At 39.8% G+C, this 23,115-nt stretch overlaps 1 protein-coding gene across 5 annotated transcripts in view; it reads left to right on the top strand.

Annotated features, from left to right (window-relative positions):
- Pcsk5 (proprotein convertase subtilisin/kexin type 5) overlaps positions 1-23,115 on the top strand; it is a 411,976-nt gene that overhangs the window by 295,348 nt on the left and 93,513 nt on the right. For all 5 annotated transcript variants that reach the window (XM_048332196.1, XM_048332181.1, XM_048332173.1 and 2 more), the window contains one exon: positions 18,896-18,998. In XM_048332196.1, coding sequence (XP_048188153.1) covers positions 18,896-18,998 — 103 coding nt within the window. The remainder of the gene's footprint in view (positions 1-18,895; positions 18,999-23,115) is intronic.

The raw sequence follows: 23,115 nt of genomic DNA, 5'->3' as shown, positions 1-23,115 counted from the left end.
TTCTTCGGAGACCCTGGAGAAAGTCTCAGCAACTGCCAGCAGATGCTGTGGAGTTGGTTTCTGCACAGCATTGTGGTGAGGCCAGTGAATGGGCACTGCGCACCAAGAGTTTGCTGCAGTTTGTAAGAAGGGTCCTAGGGAAATATATCTAGAAATTGAAGCAAGGGCCAAAATTTGAAGGCTCCTGTAGGCCATTCCTTAGAGCTTTGTCCTATATGGTGGGAGCAACACTAGGTTTTAGGAAGACAAATGAGCTGCTAGAATTTGAACTGGAGAAATACCACTCTGGCTGCAGAATAAAAGGCAGAATTGGGTGAGTAGGAGGTGTTGGGAAGGGACAAATGAGGACCACAGCTAGGAAGAGAAAGAAACTCACCATATCAGATAGGAATGACTGAGCTGGAAGTCACATGATGCTTCTAGAGATAAGGATGAACAGATGAAATAAGAGATGTTCCAGAGATAATTTGCATAAATCAGGAGAAATGCTATATTTGAAGAGAGGCATGGAAGATGACTTTCCTATGCTGGCTATCCCTAAATGGAAAATGGTTAAATACAGGATAAATACAATAAATACAGGAGCAATATTAAGTACCAAATTTAAATAACTCTACTTGAGCCAGGGACTAGTGGCTCATGCCTATAATCCTAGGTACCCTGGAGGCTGAAATCTGAGGATCACAGTTCAAAGCCAAATGGAGCAGGAAAGTCTGTGAGACTCTTATCTCCAATAAACTCATCAGAAAAAGCCAGAAGTGGCACTGCGGCTCAAGTGGTACAGTGCTAGCCTTAAGCACAAAGAAGCTCAAGGGCAGCAACCACACCCAGAGTTCAAACCCAAGAACCTGCGGGGGGGGGGGGGGGGGAATCCCAACTTGAGAATGGTGAGTTGAGTTGCCTTTCAAGTATCCAAGCGAAGCGAAGAGTCCATTAGGGCATGAATTTGGGATCATTGAACGCAGAGAAAAGATCTAGACTGATCAGAGATGATTAGAAGTCACCAACTTATAAAAGATGCTTGAGGCCAGGGAAGCAGAAGTAATTCCAGTGTAAATGACTAGCTCCATCCTGTGTGGGCTGAGCTAGTTGCGTGTTCGTACTAGGGAGCTAGTACACGTCCTTTGACAACCTAGAAGTGACATGGCCTCTATCACCCCTGGATATTTCTTGGTTTAGATTTTTCTCCATGTATTCCCAAAATGATTATTTTACCCTTCTCAGCACAGTTGGACATGGGCAGGGAGCAAGATGAATTGTGTGGCTCAGAGCAAGTTGTATAAACTCAAATTGCCAGCTTCTTCATCTATAAAGTATGGAAGCCTATAAGCAGAGATCCACTTACCTGACATTTTCTTTAGAAATTTGCAAAGCTCATTGACTCTCCTGACCACAAAAGACCAAAATGATGTTTCTTACCATACAAAATGCTTAACTACATCAGTAGAAACTCTGTGCCTTTAACCTGCAAATGCTGGGTCGTTTTTCCCCTAGGACTTGGTGGCTAATTGTAAAGTATTCTTGCGACCATCTTTTCCAATAGTCACAAAATTCAAGCAGCGGACACCATGGTGATAACAACCTTTGTAACAATTTACCTTCCTTCTACATGGTTTTTACACTGAGTGTCTACAGATGCATGCCTTTTCTGCCAAACTATCACGCTGGCCAAGGACAGGACAGCCTTTCCCTGGGAATGCATAGGTGATGACATTTCTTTCACCATCTTGGCATTTAAACATGACACTCGATCTGGCTACAGTGATTTGAGCTTCCAGTTGTTTATAGCATGGCTCTAGGCAGAATGGGCTTTGAACGCCTGCACTATATTTTACCCCATCAACTCTTGTTACATGCATGTCAGAGACAGAGCACAGACACCCAATATAGAGCAGGCTCCCAAAACAGCCACTGTCAAAACACTGCCTGTGGCATATGGGTAAACCTGCAGATCAATGCAGGAGTTGTACTATTTCAAAACATCTGCTAGATTATTCCAAATCACTGCCCTTACACTTTCAGACTCTAACAATATTAACATCATTTCTTTACTCACTCAAGTCCAAGTCCATGAATTTGACTTTTCTTTCTCTGCTCATCCCTTGGATACAAGCTATTATCACTTATCTAAAAATAGCAATCATATTCCTTTACCTTTTATTATAAACAAGACACACCCTGTGCTGAGTGCTTATGATTCTATATCAAATGTAGTTATTACAGCAACTTTCTAAAGTACTACTATGCTATATTCTGAATAAATGTCTCCCAAAGGAACATGCCTTCACGGATTGATCTACAATCCATAGCACTGTTGGAAATTTTGAGGAAATAGATCTTGATGCAAACAAATTAGGTCACTGGGATCATGGGAATTTTTACCCTGATCATTTTCTGTGTCTCTTTTATTTTTGTTCCTGACCACCATGAGGTGGACAGCACCCGTCTTATACTCTACATTATGTATGATGCCACTACAGGCCCAAACAGGGACTAATACTCATGTACTAAAACCTCCAAAAGCATGATAAAAATTTCCTCCTTCTTAGATGTTTGACAAGCATTGTGTCACAGTGATGAAAGCTGAATTTCAGGTTATAACTATTCTTCCTTATAGCTATAGAAGTAAGGACTGGAGAAGTTAAGTAGTATATTAGTTACCTGTGCACAAATGTGGGCAAAATACCCGAGAAGAAAAGTTTCTTTAGTGAGGAAGTATTTATTTTGGTTTTCAGTTTTATATATTTCAGTCTATAATCCTTAGCTCCATTGATTCTGAGCTGTAGGTGGGGCCATTATAATATCAGGAGCTTGAGGAAGAGATTGTTCCCACATATAGATATTTCTTCCTCTGAGCAAAGAAATACTCAATGTATGAAATTTCCCGGGAGTCCAGTTCTGACCTACTACTAAGATCTTTCTGATGGTTACTGTTTTACAAAAACAGAAATGGAGGTAGAGTTTTCCTTCTCTTTCAGAATTCATTCAGACACAGGAGAGATGCTGGACTAAAAAATAATTAGAAGGGAATTCATGCTCCCTCCCCATTAAGGAAATTTAGCAAATTTCTCAGGAAGGAGAGTTAGGGGCAGTTAGAGTAGATTGACTATATTTTCCCATTTTTTCCTGAGGTGCTACAACTAGGGCTTGAACTCACTCTCATGTTCCCTCAGCTTTCTTGCTTATGGTTGCAGCTCTACCACTGAATCATGCCTTTGCCCTGTCATTTTGCTGGTTAATTGGGGAAGTAGTTCATACTTTCCTGCCTGGACTGGCTTCAAATCTTAATCTTTCAGATCTCAGCCTTCTGAGTTGCTAAAATTACAGGCAGTGCCTGTTTCCAAGTTTGATTTTGGGGCCCACTGTGCCCCTGCCATTTGGGTTGTAGTAGCTTTGTTACCCTGGGTATAGTTTACTATTGTCCTGTCTTGTTGACTTCCTAAACTTCTTCCAGTTCTTCTTGTGTCCCTTGACCTGAGACATCTTCCATGAAAATTATGCACATCATAGATTTTGCCTATTCCTAAATTGTTAATGGCTCCCTTTGGCCAGCCACCAACATGGATGCACCTCTGTTGATAATCTATTACCTATTTACATCATCTATCCATATTCATTTTTCATCCCTCAAACTCAGTTTTTGCTTTAGTCATCCATTCAAACATCTGCCTGCTTCTAGAGACATTCTAGCCATCAGTTCTCTGTTTTCCTTGTGTTTCTCTCCTGAAATATTTTCCATTTTCTTTCTGGACCTTTTAAACATAGCTCATCTTTTCAGACCCAAGCCAAGCTTATTTCTGTCTGACAAATATTTTTAATGAATTCCTCCTAAAAAACACAAAACAACCTAGGGATAATCTTCCACTCAGGCAATGAGGCCATGGGAATCCCAAAACAAACAAGTTTTGGTCCTGTCCTCAGGGAGGAGTACAAGCAGAACCAGCTGCTCTGGGCAACTCTTCCATTATGAGCCCTTGATTGCTGACTGCCTTATGTTCTTGATATTGGTGATGATCTGATCCTGTCTGTTCCACAAAGTGGAGACACTAAACTTTCTTTCCACAGCCTATCCAGAAAATGATAGGCAAAGCAAACAATTATGAGTTACATAACTAGTCTAAATTTGTATGTTCTTTTTTTATCCCTATGTTCACTTGTATTTGCACATACACACATAAAGACACACAAACATGTGTGCACATCCCACTACTATTTGAATTGCTGGCACATTGAAAGAGGAGTAACATTTAAAGATAGAAGCCCATTTCCACTATTTTCCAAACACAGGCATGTAGTTAAACCCCAGGTCAGGGAAGACAGTCTGATCTCTTTGGTTTAAATCCCAGCTGTCAACAGCTAGATGACTTTAATAGGTCACTTAACTATCTCAATTCCCTCAAAAGAAAACTGAGCATGATTTAAAACAAAAGAAGAAGAAAAGTAATATACAGCTCTCTTGTCTCAGTGGGATAATTTTTTTTTTTTTTTGCCAGTCCTGGGTCTTGAACTCAGGGCCTGAGCACTGTCCCTGGCTTCTTTTTGCTCAAGGCTAGCACTCTGCCACTTGAGCCACAGTGCCACTTCTGGCCATTTTTATATATGTGGTGCTGAGGAATAGAACCCAGGGCTTCATGTATACAAGGCAAGCACGCTACCACTAGGTAATATTCCCAACCTGAAGGGTTATTATTTTTTATGTGATTGTTCTATTTTGTTTTGTTGAGACAGTGTCTTGCTATACAGTGTAAGTTGGCCTTGAATTCTTCATCCTGCCTCATTCCACCAAAGTGCTGGAGTTATAGGTGTACCTACTTCACCTGTCTCCAACAAAGTTATAATTGTAAGGATGAAGTGGGTAAGTACATTAGGACACAAAGCAAAATTCCTAGTACATGAATACGTGGCAATTACTTTTTTAAGTGCTAATTATTCTTATACTAATCCTATGATCTCAGGCAGATTGCTTCAATTTCCTGAATCTCAGTTTTCTCAGCTATCAAATGAAAACAGTGTTCATCTCTATAAGCTGTCTCTGGGAATGAAATGTGAAAAAAAGAGAAACATATTCTGGGAAAAGTTTCCTTTATCTAAATTTATAATCCCCAAACAACACAACTACATCTGTCTCGACTCCTTTTGCTTGTTTGGAACTTTCCATTCATGCTACCGTAGGAAGCCATTTGTTTTTATTCCATAGAAAATGTTAGCCTCTTACAAACACATCTTTAGAAGATTACAACATAAATTACACTAGACAGTTGCACAAGCCAGAGAGTTTTCAACTTCCCCCAGCTCACAGGCATCTTTTCTACAGTCCCTGCACAGTTTGGCCAGAGTTGACCAACAGAGCAAAGAACTGACCCTCTCCAGGAGAGTTTGGGCCCCAGGCATATCACACCATGTAAAATCTGGTTAAGATGACTATCAAGAGCAGCCTTGAAAGCAAAAAGGAGTCAGAGCAGGTCAGACATCAGCCAGAGGGAGTTTGGGGAGTCTGAGCCAGAGGAGGAGGGCCTGATTCCCCAATTATGCTTGAGAGAGGGAATCACAGAATCAAATGTTCAGCGAGTAACAGGATTCCTCAGCACAGGACGCTGAGCCCTCACATGCTGCCTAGTGGCTACAGCTCTGACTTATAAGCTGGGCTCCGAAGATCCTAGGAACCCATAAAATTGGACCCAGACTAGTTTCTTCCAGGGAACTGTGGTGTAAAGAGTTCAGGAAGGTGCAGGAGATATGCCAAGGGCTTGTAAATTTGATAATGGAGAGAATGGAGTTTAGATTCAAGAGAGGAAAGTTTACGTACCCTCAAATGCTGAATTGCCTACCATCCTGCCAGACTCACTTTTCTATAAAAGCAACTGAATTGTCCTAGAGGCTCCTGGAGATTATTTTAGAGCTATTTTACCTTTTGCTGATAAAGCCAGAGGTTTTGTTTAAATATTCTTCTCTATGTCTCTCCAAGTCTGGTCTGAATGACTGGTCTGGGAAAGCAAGTTCTTAGGTCTATCTGATGAAGGATGCAAGAAACTACATTTTTACTAGTAGAAAAAGCTTTCTGCAGTATAGATGGGATGGACCGATGCATGTAGAATCTCTAAAGGAGATATTAAGGCATTAATGGAAAAGATCAAAGAGCAAGAGCACTTTGAGCCACAATGCCCTCAAACATTTTGATTCGTTAAGAATTCTCTTATGATACTATCTTTAAAAAATTCCTTGGGTTTATATTGAGCTTGGACAAAATAGCTCATAACCAATTCCTGACCACTGGGTTAGATCTGAATGAAGATCAAAAGCAAGAGTTTACATCATACCTAAAATGTTTCTCTACAGGGCCACAAGAGGAGAATAGTGGGCAACACTATCAACTATTGATTTGGGGCACTCATGTTAATTGTTCTAGGGTATGCAACTATGGTGGAGATGAAAATGTACAAAAGCTGTCATTTACTTCACCAGAGCTTTACTGCCAATCAAAGAAGAACAAGCCTGTTGGATTTAAATAAAATTGTTAATAGTATTGGGGTCTATTTTTGCAAGTGATCCTTGATAAGTTTTGGAGAAAGGGAACTTTTTTTTCAAAATAGTTCTTGTATATTTACTCATTCACTTCTCCATCAATGATAGCATATAAAGAACATTACATGATACCAGATAAGGAAATAAATAAGTATAAACCAAATTTGGGATAATAGATCTAAATTTACAAAGTTGAAGAAAGATGAATTGTTTAAAGACATAAGAAGGGAGCTGAGTTTTGAGAGCTTCTCCTGTTGCTTATCTAGAGACCTGGCTATACTCATTAGAAGAGCAAGGGCTGACATTATTGAACACTTAAAATAATAGAATCTTCCCAAACACATTTTAACTGATAGCTAATGAAATTCTTCTGACCTTTTTATGGCATAGCTGTGACTATTTCCATCTTACAGATGAGTTGAGTGAGGTTTTGAGAGGTTATACAACCTGTGTAAAATTACACATCTGGCCAAGGCAGCAATATGATTCACATCTCTCTCCATAACCAAGTACTTTAACATCTCTCCTGCCTCTCAGGCAAAGTCATTACTCTTTGAATAAAGAGGAAAACTTGTGATCATTTGAGCATACAGTAAAAATGAGAGGAGATTTGACCAGGGGATCATGGCAGTCTCTGTATGGTGGGACCACAGGAGGGTCGGGCCCCAGAGAAGAAGCCCTGGACATCTTAAGGTTCTAAACAAATGCACACCACATGGAAAAATGTTGGTAGTCAGAGAAATATCTAAGACCCTCTTTGACACCCAGTGATTCTGAGATCTTCCTTACATCATACACATGAAGGCACCCTACACACACACACACACACCACACACACACACACACACACACACACACTCTTTTCTGTGCTCCCTTCTTTATGTTTTCTGCCTCCACTGAGAGAAGGTAAAGAGAGAACTGTGCAATTTGTCCCGACACCTGCCAAGTAAGGTAGCAAATTCCATCCCTCCTCACTAAGAGAAGCAAGGGGTCCAAGAACAATGACTACTCTGTAATGGGCATGCATTATTTCTGCAGACTGACCTTAGTAGCCTAACAAGGGCAGAGAACCATGGCTCTGGAATTTTATAGAGCAGGGTGCCTTCTGGTACAGAGAGGCTGCCTTCAAAGGGTACTGAAAAAGGGAAGGAAGGAAGGAAGGAAGGAAGGAAGGAAGGAAGGAAGGAAGGAAGGAAGGAAGGAAGGAAGGAAGGAAGGAAGGAATAGAGGGGAAGGAAAGGAGCTGGAGGGATGAAAAAAAGAAGTCATGGGTAAGTTGCACCTTGCAGCTAAATTGCTTTGAGAGGTCATTGTTCTTGATCCCCAGGGTCATTAATTTTAGTTGCATCATTGCTACCCATAGATGAAGCCAATGTATTTTTCAAATTACCTCAGGAATGGTGAGAAAAGCACAGTTCAGACTGCGATCTATGCAGGTTTTCAACGGTGTTCAGAGTTAGCATTCTAGTATTTCAATTCCTGATTTGGACAAAGTGGATGGTATCTACCTACCCTGCATTACTATCAAAGATGCAATGCTACAACATCAAGTACCTGATAACTATAATATTTTGCCAGGTGGGTGGCAGTGGCTCATGCCAATAATCCTAGCTACTCAGGAGGCTGAGATCGGTGGATCTCTGTTCAAAGCCAGCCTGGGCAGAAAAGTCCATGAGACTCTTATCTCCAATTAACCACCAGAAAAATGGAAGTGGCACTGTGGCTTAAGCTCTTCAGCTGAAGAACTCAGGAACAGCACCCAGGCCCAGAGTTCAAGCCCCACAACTGAAAAAAAATGTGTATATATATACATACATACATATATATATATATATATATATATCTGTGTGAGAGATATTCAGATCTATTTTCTCACCTGACCTCTACTATAACCTATGAGAGAGAGAGAGAGAGAGAAATTATCCACATTAAAAAAGAGAAATATATGTTTGATTCATTTCAGACAGCTGGAGAAGAGATCCCAAAATCTACCCAGGCCAGATGACTCCAAATTTTGTGTCTTTATACAATCTAGTGCTTCCTACTAAGCAGACAAGTAACAGGCACAGAGAAATCAATCCTGGTTCCCTTCATTTACTTATGTACAGGATCTTTTGGTCACTTCCCACCCACTCCACCCCAAAAATAGGGTGGTCTGACTAGGTGAAATGGTTTGCTACTCATCAAGAGACTGACTGGGGCATTCTGGGTGCCATCCTCCAAACAGACTTGTCACTAAACTAGCAGATCTCTTAGGAGGCAATATCAACACCTATGAATAGACAGTGGCAATGGTGACCCAATTAAAGGCTAAATTGTCAATTACCAGAACTGGGACAAGCTGCAGTACAGATAGATCCCTAAGACATGAATGGAAAGCCTCCTCTTTCCAGGGCCTTCTCTTGTCTCCTAATTAGTGACTCAGCCAAAATATTTGAGAGGCATGGCATGAGGAAATTCAAGGGAGGAAAAACCAAGTGAGTACTTTCTGTGGGTTGATAGGAAGGAAGGAAAAGAGGTGATTTGAGGAGTAAGGTAACCTCAGCTAAATTTTGAAAGGGTTTAATAGAAGTTGTAATAGCTGATAAAGAGGTGTTTGGAGTTACTATAGAAACAAAAGGGATGATCATAAGGCTCATCAATGCCCTTCAGGACTTGGGTCATCATGGAGACATTTTGATTTACTTAAGCCTCACAGGAAATACCTGAGGCTTTGACTACCTGCGTGCTAGTCTCCTTGTTCCATTCAGAAGTTGTCAGGAAAACTCCATGGCCATGTTCTTTATCATTTCACCGGTAGGATCCATCACTCCAAAGAGAAAGAAGTGGCATCTGTGTTAAGGCCTGATAGCACTGTGCTCCTTTATGGAGTTACACACTATTCCCACAGCCCATCTCACCTGTGCCATCTTGCATCTGTCAGTGACAGTCCCCAGCCTTCTGGTCCTCAGTCCTCCAGGCATTCCCATCCTCGGGGAGTGTCTCCAAGGGGTGACCAGGTTCTGTAGTCAGAAATGCTTTCTGAAAGGTAAATGAGTTATTCCCTCAAGTTACAGTCCCTGTCACTGTGCAGTAAAATCCAGATAGCCCCTCTCTGTGACTGCATCAAATTCTGTTTCTATAGCCACAAGCAGGAAAGACACTTGTGGATAATTTCTTCACTTAGAAACGAGAGCCTGGACATTGAGTGCTCTAGCAAAGCCTGTGAAAATTCTAGGCTCAGTTACAGGAATACAAAAAGAAGCTCACTTGCTGGACTGTGGAGAAATTTTCACAACTAAGATGAGCAATAAATGGGTTTCCACTAACCACATGCCCTGCTTACTAGAATGTTTCCATGTGCTGGGCACCTGTGGCTCATGCCTACAATCCTGATTACTGCAGAGGCTGAGATCTGAGGATTGAGGCTTAAAGCCTGCCCCAGAAGAGTTCATGAGACTCTGATTGCCAATTAACCACCAAAAAGCTGGAAATGACTCAGCATTGACACTTACTAGACAATATGTTTGGAATAAAATATACAACTTGAGAAGGGGGGAGGGTCAGGAGGGGAAAAACTGGAAGAAAATGAGGGAGGGAGGTAACAGTGTTCAAAAAATAATGTACTCATTACCTGACTTATGTAACTGTAACCCCTCTGTACATCACCTTTACTATAACTTTTTTAAAGCTGGAACTGTAGCTCAAGTGATGAGCCTTGAATAAAAAAGCTAAGGAACAGCATCCAGGTCAAGAGATCAATCCCCAGTATAAGCACACGTACACACACATACAAAGTCATGAATGTTTCTATGCTTATTTTCACCCACAGTTCTTTGATATGGTTTGTACATTTATGTTGTTTACTTTTGGATAATAATTATACCAATACCTTTTTATCCCCTTATCTGATCTAACAAGCAGCTCTCCAGGGCCATTTTTTATAACTTGGCAAATACAAATGGCATATAATTATAGCATACAACATGATGCTTTGTGTATACATGGAGTAGAGGCTAAATTGATTTAAATTAGCATGTGAATTACCTCATATTTTTTGTGATGAAAATACCTAAAATCTACTTTCTTAGGGATTTTGAAGTATATACTGCATTGCTATAAACTAGAGTCAGCAAGTTGGTAGGATAGAATTTTGGAATGTAATCCTCCTATCTGCTGAGATTTTGTATGCTTTCACCAATAGCCCCAAGCCCTTCCAATTTTAGCCCCTGGTAAGCAACATTCTACTCTGCTTCCCTGAGGTCCGGGTTTTTATATTACCCACATAAGAGAGATCGTATAGTAATTGTCTTTCTGGGCCTTTTTCATTCTAGCATCTTCATATTAGGTTTAGAGTGGTTTTTCACTAGCACACAGGCAATGACAGGTTCTCTTAATTAAGGAAAAAGTATTCAAGAACTTTTTCATAAAATGGATTTTCATATAAGTTGGAGACTAGAGTAGTATAACAATCATTGTATCTGTAAGCTTCTTCTGAGGCACTAATATATTTTATTTTAGGCAGTAAATAGTATAGTAAAATTCTATCCAAAGATCTAATCAATTTATTCTATTAATTAAAAATACTATCCAGATGCTTTGATTTATACCTGTAATCCTAGCTACTCAAAAGACAGATTTGAGGATCATGGCTTGAAGAGAGCCAGGACAGAAAAGTCCTTGAGACCCTATTTCCAATTAACAAGCAAAGTTCTGGACTCCAGGCCTGACTCAAGAAGCATTAACTCAATTTAAAATCCAAGAGAAAACTTGAGGTCCTGATTTCAGGACCTCAAACACAAACACATACCCTCCACACACACACACCCCAACACACACACACTTTTGAGTTCCACTTAGATTTTTATCTAATGGATGGAACAAACTTTTGTAAAACTTCATTTATTTGATACAGGAAATGACCTTTGCATAAATGATGGTCATTTTATTACAGAAAATAAATTTAGAGTGTATAGTCAATCACTGAGTAAATAGGACTTGTGCAATTAGTTGGCACAATGCCCATTTATTTCACAGTGAACTCTTTTCTGCTACTGTAGCCTCACCACATGGTTTAGGTGAGGCATGAAATCAGTTCCTTTTTTCTATAAACAACAAAGTTTCTTGGAAGTCTGAAATGGGAATTGAATTCATAGCAGAGACAAATTGTGGAAAGAACAAGATAGATCTGAGGCCCAGCTCAACTTTGTCACTTGCCTACCTGATTTTTTAAATTTTTTTTCTTCCCATCCCCTATTTATTTATTTGCCAGTCCTGGGGCTTGAACTCAGAGCCTGAGCACTGTCCCCGGCTTCTTTTTGCTCAAGGCTAGCACTCTACCACTTGAGCCACAGTGCCACCTCCACCTTTTTCTGTATATGTGGTGCTGAGGAATCAAACCCAGGGCTTCATGCATGCTAGGCAATCACTCTATCACTAGGCCACATTCCTAGCCCCCTTACCTGATTGTTTATCTCCCTGAGCCTCAGTTTCTCATTCACAAAAGAAGTTGTTGTCTGGATTAAATATCATATAGTACAGCACTTGCAACATGGTAATTATCAATGAAGAGGAGCTTGTGTGATTTAGATACACCTCAGGTGTGTTGGCCAAGACTTTGGTTTGCTGTGGATACCACCCAAACAATGGTATAAACTAAGAAAATGCTGCAGTCTCAATTCTGCTCTTTGAACAACATAAACACTGAAGGAAACTAAATATTTACATATGTATTGGACTCACAGTTTATGATCCGTGATTTTTGCAGGAATGCCAACCCTGAGGTTGTCACAGGAACATACAAACTATCTGTCCAAACCACAAAGATCCAAGCCTGTGCCTGAGGATTGAAAAGTTAGGGGTGCAGACAAGATAGGTCATGTCTATCAGAAAGCACATGTGGGAAGTGGAAGATCAGGCCAAATTCTAAAGAGAATTGGGATAAAGCAACCTTGGTCTCTGGGCTCCTCCAATCTAATGAATGCAGGACCATCCTTACAGCTGCTTTGTGTTCATTCTGCCTATAGTGGGTGCCGGAAGGAAACAGCATTTTTTCTATCACATCTCTCTTACAAACAAGTTTTATCCATGTGTGCCTTTACCCTGATGCTCACAAAAAGGCCCTCAAGCCTGGTACTCTAAAATGATTAATGTCTTTGTACCTACCACAAAAAGGCATATATCATAAATTTTTCTGGTTAATATTAAGAAATGGGAACTGGGCATGGGGTGGGAAGGAAGTATAGCTCAAGTGGTACAGTTCCTGCCTAGCAAGGAAAAGACCTAGAGTTCAAACCCTAGTACCACTGAAAAAATAAAAGTAAAATAAAAATAATTAAGGTGTTAAGGAACAAACTGACTGGGTAGACATTTAAAAATTGTGTATGTATCAAAATTTAGTCTTTTTATCATTTTTAGCTCAGTTTCACATTCAAACTGTTGTATAACTACCATCAACATCTACCTGTAGATCTTTCTATCTTTGCAACTGAAACATTGGCACCACAAAAAACAACCTCCACCATTACAATTTCCCCTCATTTCTGGAAACCACTGTTCCATTTTGTCTTAGGACTTACACTATTCTAGGGAATCTCATAAAAGTCCTTTTGTGACTGGCTTATTTCACTTCACCTAATGTCTTTAAAATCTACACCTGCAGTTGCGTGTGTTGGGATCTCCTTCCTCTTTAAGGTTGAAATGATCATGTAGACTTTAAAGGTGTTTCAGTCTCATTGGTGGCCTCATATTTTCAGCTTTTGCTATGAAACATCAGCTTAATGAGGCTTTAAAAACTGACTTATTTCATTAGCATATAATTAGTTGGACGTGTTGCTGAACATTTAGTGTAGTTGGTGGAAAATAATAAATGTATGGTGTGTTTTTTCCCCATGAAATTGTTTTCACAGAGTGGTATCTTAAGTTGGAAACTACTTATTGGCCTCCTTGAAAACAGATAGCGTTATTTAATTAACACTTGTGATAATGGAATTATTCAATAAAGTTGCACTATGATTCCTGGCACCTGTGTGATAAGGTACACAAACTTTGCACAGAGCTCTAGAGATAATTCAGCACTCAAGGTGGCTCAATAGATAACCAGATCAAAACCTAAGCAGTTGAATGCTCAGTGATTCCTTCCATCCTGTCTTTCTAATCAACTAGTCCAAAATTATCTTAAATTCCCCTCAAAATTTTTCTACTAAAGTATTTATTAATTTATCAAGGTAGATATTTGTTTTCATACATTCATAATAATATGAGATATGATTATTTATCAAAGGTAGAACAGTATTTCTTTTGGAGAAATGACAATGTAAAACCTAAAATGTATTATATCTCCATCGTATTTTATAACTATATAAGTTATTCTAGCTGCAATATATGTTCATCTATCCTAGATGGCTTCCTAAGAATTTCTCATAACCCAGACTTGTTGATAGTTTTCTCTAGTGTTATTAAGAAATGGACAAAAGGGGCTGGGAATATGGCCTAGTGGCAAGAGTGCTTGCCTCCTACATATGAAGCTCTCAGTTCGATTCCCCAGCACCACATATATGGAAAACAGCCAGAAGGGGCGCTGTGGCTCAGGTGGCAGAGTGCTAGCCTTGAGTGGGAAGAAGCCAGGGATGGTGCTCAGGCCCTGAATCCAAGGCCCAGGACTGGCCAAAAAAAAAAAAAAAAAGAAGAAGAAATGGACAAAAGCAGAGATACCCACTTAGTTGTACATTTGTGTGTATGTGTCGGTACTGGGGCTTGAACTTGGAGCCACACACTGTCTCTTGGTATTTCTACTTAAAGCTAGCACTCTACCACTTGAGCCACACCTTCACTTTTGGATTTTTGCTGGTTAATTACAGATAAGAGTCTCACAGACTTTTCCTCCAGAGCTGGCTCAAATTATAATCCTCAGGTCTCAGCTTCCTGATTATCAAGGGTTATAAGCATGAACCACCAGCTTCCAGCTTACTTGTACATTTCTAAATTTACTAGCATTAATTATTTTTTGTTGTTGTTTTGTTTTTTGGCCAGTCCTGGGCTTGGACTCAGGGCCTGAGCACTGTCCCTGGCTTCTTTTTGCTCAAAGGCTAGGACTCTACCACTTGAGCCACAGCGCCACTTCTGGACATTTCCCATATATGTGGTGCTGGGGAATTGAACCCAGGGCTTCATGTATACCAGGCAAGGACTCTTGCCACTAGGCCATATCCCTAGCCCCCACTAATATTAATTCTTAAGCTAGGTCTTTACCTTTCAAGGCATCATTCCTCCTTATATGACCCTGTTTTCTTAGTGTCCTTTGGCCATTATAGAATAAGAAGGAAAAGAAAACTCAAATGGAAATGGAAATGTTTTTTTTATCACAACAGAAGGAAGGTTTAGACATAATAATAATGGACAGAGACTCCAGAAAGAAGAGCTTGTAGGATGAGGTGGAAAACAGAATACTGGCTCCTGAAGCCTCTGCTACAAGTGATATTTTTTTCTGAGAATTTTGTATATCACGCCTGTCATAAACATTCAACTTCATTGTGCAATGAAGACAGATGACAAGAATTTGCTGTTCCAACAACAAGAAGGAAAAAAATCAACTTCCCTATGTCCTTGGAATCTCACTTCCTTAATTCCAAATGTGCAGTGGAAAAGTTGCGCCTGTAAGGGCTATGGGCAGTTGTTTATGTAACTAATTGGACATCTACATAAATATGAGAATTAGGGCAGGTCCCTCAATTGTCATCTGTTGCAAAGCCAGAAGTTGCTCCAAAGTGAAGAGGCCTGCAGACTGGAGAGAGATGAACCAGTTAGCTGTCCTTTCCTGACTCTCTTACATAAGCTTCAAGGTCATGAAGTGTTCTCCATCTTGCTTCCAAGTAGCAGGAAAAAGAAAACAAGTTTGAAGAGTCACTTGTCAGGAAATGGAAGAGCTGGGAAAGGTGATAGGTTAGAAGAGAAATGTGGTAGAGTGGAAGACAATGGGTGATGTAAAGAAGAGATTGAGGACAAAAGACTGTAGGACAGAAGATGAATTCCATTCAAGGGAGAGTTGAGAATGGAGCAGAGAGAGATTTACCAGTCTCAGAGACAGGAGAATGGAAAACAGCTAAGAAGATAAGTTATTCTGATACAGAGAAAAGGGAAGCTGAGGGAACTCAGATACCTTATCAGCAAATTAAGAGGTTTCTTTCCCAGCAAGAATGGGTGGAACTTATGATGTTTTGGGATGGGCTGACCCAGCCTCAGGAGGGAATGCCAGGGTGAAGTATGAGTCATTGGAAGCCACATCGGGTAATGGAGAATCATATAAGCATGTGTGTTACAGCATGTTGGAGGAGTTATTGGAAATCTGGATATTATGCTCAGTGGCATTTTGTGGTTACTTCTAGAACCATTGAGCCCATCAAGAAAATACACTGGTGGTGAAAATCAAAGTGTTGACAAATGAGAGAAAATATAAAAGATCCACCATAATCCTGATAATCCTTGCCTGACCTAGCAATGCATCATCAGTAATTACAAAGGCATTGAATGCAGATATATGTTAAAAACTGTCAGGATCACCTAAGCTGCTTTTGATTTCACAGAGCAAGAGAAAAATCCCATCTAGTTTTGGGCCTGCTACAGCATGATTTTAGTACAGTGGTGAATGTGTGAGGAGTTGCATCACTGATACCAGGACAAAGCAATAACCTTTGTCTATCTGTCTACACAGGTCTAGCCATGTTCCTTGCATCTTTGCTCATCTGGTTCTTTAGACTGAGGAAGTAGAAGGCACCTGGCTAGTGTTTGAGTTATAACTCTTCCCTTGTACATCATTCTTCACAAAAGTCATTGGGAACTCAACACCTTTCTCATTAAAACACCTTTCAAATTTACATGTCACTGAATCTCATCTAGTACCAGCCCTGTATTAGCTATCCAAAAACCATCCATAAAATGGATAGATGAATGAAGAAGCTCCACTGAGCCCAGGTTTCTTTAGAATATACTGTCTTTAGGTTTTGAAGTCTTTGTGATCCACTTCCATTCCTCTTCAACTCAGAGATCTGAGAATTGCAGTTCAAGTCAACCCCAGCAGAAAAGTCTGTGAGGCTTGCTCTCTAATTAACTACCAAAAACTAAAAGTGGAGCTGCTGCTAAAGTAGCAGAGCAAATAGCCTTGAGCAAAAATGCTCAGGTAAAGTATCCAGGCCTAGAGTTCATGCCTCAGGACCTACACACACACACACACACACACACACACACACACACACACACACACACACACACACACACACACACACACACAACACACAAACACGACAAATAGACAAGGTCTATTACTTCCTACCAGGTCTACTCTAGATCCTCTGCTGTCAATTGTGTCAAGTGCATGAACTGATAATCACTCTGCCCTACTGATTGTTCACCCCACGACAACAAGAGAGAAATTATAGGTAACAAATAAGAAATAGAGTAGGAAAACCCAAGCAATTAAAATGAAGACTACATTTACATGATGCTTGTTTAACTGAGACCATCTCACCTTGAAATTATACCTCCTACTAGAAGTAAGTCCCCCATCCTTTTTTTTTTTTTTTTGGCCAGTCCTGGGCCTTGGACTCAGGGCCTGAGCACTGTCCCTGGCTTCTTCCCGCTCAAGGCTAGCACTCTGCCACGTGAGCCACAGCGCCGCTTATGGCCGTTTTTTCTGTATACGTGGTGCTGGGGAATCGAACCTAGGGCCTCGTGTATCCGAGGCAGGCACTCTTGCCACTAGGCTATATCCCCAGCCCCCCCCCCCATCCTTTTTTTACCTGAGGAATATTAATTACCAAGAAAGTAAAAATCCAATCAACATTTTGGTGTGAATTAAAAAAAGCACCATCCTCAACAGAGGCAGAGGTAGTCAGCACAGATAGTATGACATGATGAAACAAACATGGGCTCGATTCCAGTCATCACTTCACCATTTGACCAGCAGGTACCAAGCTGCATATCTCACTTTTTTGTCCCTGGCACATACTCATGCTTTGAGGCCCAGGACCCTAATTCTAAACTAAGAAACAGTTATGTATCAGATTCCTGGTCCTTTGTACCTTGGTAACCATTAGTAGACTTAGATCTGTATCACTCTGAACATATTCTTTCCACTTAGCAAAACTAGTAGAATAACTTCACTTAAGGCCTTTTCTCCTTAATAAGGGAAAACTCTAGTAATCCCTTCATTTCTTTCTTCATGGTTTACTTCAAGCAAATGGAAGATTTATGAATAAAAAGCTTACAGTTTCTGACTGTGCCACATCAGTAGAGTTGTAGGGAAAAGGTAGAGGAATGAATTTCTCTCCATCCCTCAACCAGTCAAGTCTGGGTTTTCTGGGCTTTTCTCAATGCAACTACAATAAAGCAACAGTAAATCTTAGACCAACAGTTAGACACTTTGATTAAGCTATGGGTGGGTCAGGATACCTCACCACACCAGCTGTGTTTCAGATCAACAATGTTCAGATGCTCGCAGGGCTGTCCAAATCTGGGGTGGTTTGGGGGTCAAATGAAGGGTATGACTCTGCCCCAAATCTGAAAATTCATTTTATCCTGAGCATAATGTATGTCTAAGATTTACCACCCCCACCCCCATTAGTACAAAAAAAAATGTGGCTCTCTGGCAGAGAAGAAAGAATGTGGCATGGAAGGAGGGTTTGAATTCAATGAGCAAGGCCCAACCTCAGACTATTGCATTCACCAAGGTCAGCCTCCACCACCTTTGCCAAGGGAGTCATTTCCAAAATATTCAAAGGAAATTTTCAAGATTGTATTTGCCTCTGGGGCAAGGTATCCTATGTGTTTTTCCTCGGAAATTATGACCTTTCTGTGAAAGGAAGAATTCTCTGCCTCTCTCTTCACTGTTACTCTCCCAAAGTCAGATGTAGCTCATACCTGCCCAAATGTCAGACAACATGCAACTTCCATTCTGGACCAATCACCACAATCCCTTTCTCTCCAATGTGGTTAAATAAGACATGGGGAGGTCCTCATCATTGCTTGACTTGGAGGCCTTTAGAGGCCTCTAAGACCCCAGCTCTCCATGGAAAAGTCAAGAAGAACTCTGTCAATGGGCCTGGTGGAAAGCCCTTTTGGCCTCGTTGACTTGTAAAATCTGTAACACATGTTGACCAGTTCCAAAGTCATACTATTGTCACAACTCTTTCAGGTTGTAACTTGTGGGGCTCTTGAAGAAGGAGAAATTGTTAGTGTAAGGTCAAGATACAGGACTGGCCACTGAAGCTGTTCAGGGGCCTTGCCTATCTTTTATCACAATAGTGTGCAGGCAGCTACAGAGAGCTCTTGCTGCTCTCAGGCCAGCAGTTCAGGAAGACTTGTCATGTAGAAATGAAGTAAACAAGATTTTGTTCCCTAGGAGAATACATTGATGAGCATGGCCACTGCCAGGTCTGTGAAGCTTCATGTGCCACGTGCTGGGGGCCCACCCAGGAAGACTGCACCAGCTGCCATCTCACAAGGTGAGTGGCTTCTCAGTATCTCTGCGGATGAATGACAGTGGGTTCCAGGATGAAGACAGGAGGTACAAACCAACCTTAGAGATATCCATGGGCCTGCAGGAAATAGAGCCAAACTCTTTCTTCTGACACACAATATCTTCCATGGTCTAGCCATGGCCCATCTCAGTAGCATCTTCTCCCATAACTCCCCTTCCTCTGAAAGGACCAATTCTCTAGACACTAGAAGCATTTTATTGCTAGTGTAAATGGTGGTTTTGGTACCACTTTTGATGCCTGGAATCTTCTCCCTTTCTTCATAACCGTCCCTCAATAATTACTTCCATCTTCTGGCCAAATGTGTCAGATCAAAGGTAAACTATACTTTGAAACCACTTCTGACCACTTCCAAGGTCTTCTTATGCCTCTTCATCAGAGCACCTGGAGACTTTGAAGACATTTGCTTATAATCCATCTCTTTATTAGACCATAAGATCCTTGAGCTATTCAACTGTGTATCTCTGGTACTAACCACAGGACTTAGGAGAGTTTGCACTCAATTCTCAGTAAATACAGGAATAGCAACTCTGCTAATACACTGGGCATGCTCCTTTTAAAGTGATTTTTAAATTTGCACCAATTATGCAAATAGTTTCATTATATATAAATAAATATAGGTGTATATGTTTGTAGAATGTACTTTGATGAAAATCATCTCCTCAGATTCCCTTTCTCATTCTTCTTATTCCTTTTTAAATAATGTTTAACCATCTTCATTAGTCTACTTCCGTATACATTTATAAAGTACTTCAACCATGTTCACCTCCACTTTGCTCTGTCCTTTGTCATTTCCCATCCCACTGGTCCCTATGCTAGAACAGTCTCTATTTTACATTGTTACTGTTCAATTTTTAAATTCTACATTTGAAAGAGATCATGTGATATTTGTCTTTTGTAGTCTAGTTTATTTCATTTAACACAATAATCATTAGTTCCACCCATTTTCCTGCAAATGACATGATTTCATGCTTCTTTATGGCTAAATAAAGCTGAATACACATACATACTACATAATATAGATATAATATATTATATATGTGAGTGGGTAGAGATAATGTGTGTATATATAAAGATAATGTATATATATGTTATACATATATCAATTAATAAGTTTGTGAGTATGATGCACATCAGCATTAATTCCATGCTTTGGCTCCTGGAACAATGCTGTTATAAACATGAGTGTACAGACATCTCAATTGTATGATGACTTATATTTGTTTGGTTATAGTAAGATTATACAGTAGTTCTTTAATTTATTAAGGAACCACCACACAGATTGCCGTAGTAGCTACACTAATTTACAATTCTACCAACAATATTGAGGTCCCTACTTCCTATCATCATCATTTGTTTTTTGTTGGTTTTCTTGTTGATTGCCATTTTGACTGAGATAAGATGAAATCCCAATGTAGTTCAGATTTGTATTTCTTTCATGAATAAGCATTTTGAACATTTTTTCATGTATCATTTGTGCTTCTATTGAGACTTGTGTGTTTAATTTATTTGCCCACTTACTAACTGGATTATTTGTTCTTTTGGCATTTAATTTTTGGAGTGCTTTATAATGTTTTAGCTCAGTACAAAAAGGACTATATTATAGACAATGTTGTCGTAAATGGGAAGAAACTGAACCATTTCCTCTAAAGTCATTAACAAAACATAACTGTACATTCTTTTCACTCTTACTTAACATATAAAGCTAGAATTCTTAGAGCAATAGGCAGGGGGAAAATGAAAGGGATACAAATTGAAAAGAAAGAAGTCAAGTTAGCCCTATTTGTAGAGGATATGATCTTACACTTAAAAGATCGTAAAGACTATTACATGCGCATGCACACACACACATACACACACACACACACACACACACACACAGAGGATCGTAGCCTCTTAGGGTTGATAAATACTTTAAGCAAGCCAACAGTTTATAGTATCAATATTAAAATTCAGTATCTTTTCTATACATTACTAATAACCAGTCTGAGAGATAAATTAGGAAAATAATGGGAATATGGCCTAGTGGCAAGAGAGCTTGCCTCGTATACATGAAGCCCTGGGTTCAATTCCCCAGTACCACATATATGGAAAATGACAAGAAGTGGCGCTGTGACTCAAGTGGCAGAGTGCTAGCCTTGAGCAAAAAGGAAGCCAGGGACAGTGGTCAGGCCCTGAGTCCAAGGCCCAGGACTGGCAAAAATAAATAAATAAATAAATAAATACATAAATAAATAAATACATAAATAAATACATAAATAAATACATAAATAAAATAATAGAAATAAGCCTAAAGAGGTGAAAGACCTCTACCACAGAAATTATAAAATCTTGAAGAAAGAAATTGAAGATGTTAGAAGGTGGAAAGCCCTTCTATGTCCATGGACTGGCAGAATTAATCATGTGAAAATGGACACACTTAAAGCAATGTATACATCCAATGAAATCCACATTAAAATCTAATAGCATTCTCCACAGAAATAGAAAAAATAAACCTAAAACTCATTTAGAAGGATAAACGACTCTGAATAGACAAAGCTAAATATGATAATACCTGACTTCTAATTATACTACAGAGTAATGGTAACAAAACCAGCATGATATTGGCATAAAAACGAACACATACATCCATGGAATAGAAAATCAGAAATGAACTGTCTGACTTTTGACAAAGATGTCAAAAACCTGTGTTAAAGAAGGGACAGTCTCTTCAACAAATGATGCTGAGAAAACTGGATAGTCACATGAGGAAAACTGAGACTATACCCCTATTCTATTTCCTTGTACAAAAATTAACTCAGAATGAATTAATGAACTTTGACACACCTAGGGGGAAACCCTTGAAGATACAGGCACAGGTCATGCTTTTCTGACTTACTTACTCAGGATGTAAAAAGAACTGAAAAATGAGATTGCATCTAACTTAAAAGCAAGGAAAAAATAATCCAAAGAGTATCTACAGAATGGGAGAAAATCTTTTCCAGTTCCATCACACAACTGAGCATTTCTAATGAAGAAAGTAGGAGGCCCATGGCATTTAAGTCAACATCCCTCAGAAACTAACAAATCTATCCTCTGATCTTAGTACTTAGTCTTTGTCAGCTATGTGTTTAAATGAGTGGCCTCATTGCTCAGTTAAATATGTAGGAAGCAGGGTCTCTCTCTCTCTCTCCAGACCAGGGGGATGAGGCTGTTCCAGTGGGAGGTGTGGCTTCTCCTCTTCAAAATACATGTCCCCTCTCCTTTTCACAGCAGTCATCCCCTCCTTATTCTTTCTCAGGACTCTAATTGCCTTGTGTTCAGGGGCTGTGGTCTATCTGTTCCTTTATTCCCTGCCATGATCACCATAGGATATATATTTGCTGAACTTGATAATTATACAATCAATATCATAGATTTAGCTCTGAGAAGAGAAGTCAGAAAGAGGACTAAAAAAAAGCCAAGGATTTTTAGGGCAAACCATGGGACTATTTTCCAAGTGTCTCTTTAAAGCTACCATACTTCTAAATATTGAATGTATACCCGAAAGCAGCTTTAAGGTTTACTTTAAGATACAAACATTACCACAAGGAGGTCCCCTTTTTCTTCCTACTCTACCTCACCAACAATGAAATGTGACTGCATGTTTGCACATCTTTTGAACTGGGAGGGGGGAGGGGAGATTTAGAGCTTCTTTAATAGGCAGGCACAGCCATCTAGGTTACATTGTAGAAGTCATCATTAGCCCTGACTCACCAGAAATAAGAAATGAGAAAATATTTCTACCATTATAAATGGCCATTAAAAAAATGGTTGCAGCTTTGGTGGCTTACATTTGTAATCCTAGCTACTCAGAAGACTAAGACCTGAAGATCACAGTTAGGTAAAGTTTTATTTTCTGGATAAAATATAGTTTATCATATAAAATTTAAATTTTATCTTATAATGGTAAGTTCATTAAAAAGAATATTTAAACTACCTTACATACTTCCTACCCCCTCCAAGACATCAAAACATTGTGTTCTGGCTGGGGATATGGCCTAGTGGCAAGAGTTCTCACCTCGTATACATGAAGCCCTGGGTTCGATTCCCAGTACCACATATA

The sequence above is a fragment of the Perognathus longimembris genome, chromosome 1 (genome assembly GCF_023159225.1).
Source record: "Perognathus longimembris pacificus isolate PPM17 chromosome 1, ASM2315922v1, whole genome shotgun sequence".
Lineage (NCBI taxonomy): Eukaryota > Metazoa > Chordata > Mammalia > Rodentia > Heteromyidae > Perognathus > Perognathus longimembris.
This window is presented reverse-complemented; position numbering and strand designations above follow the sequence as displayed.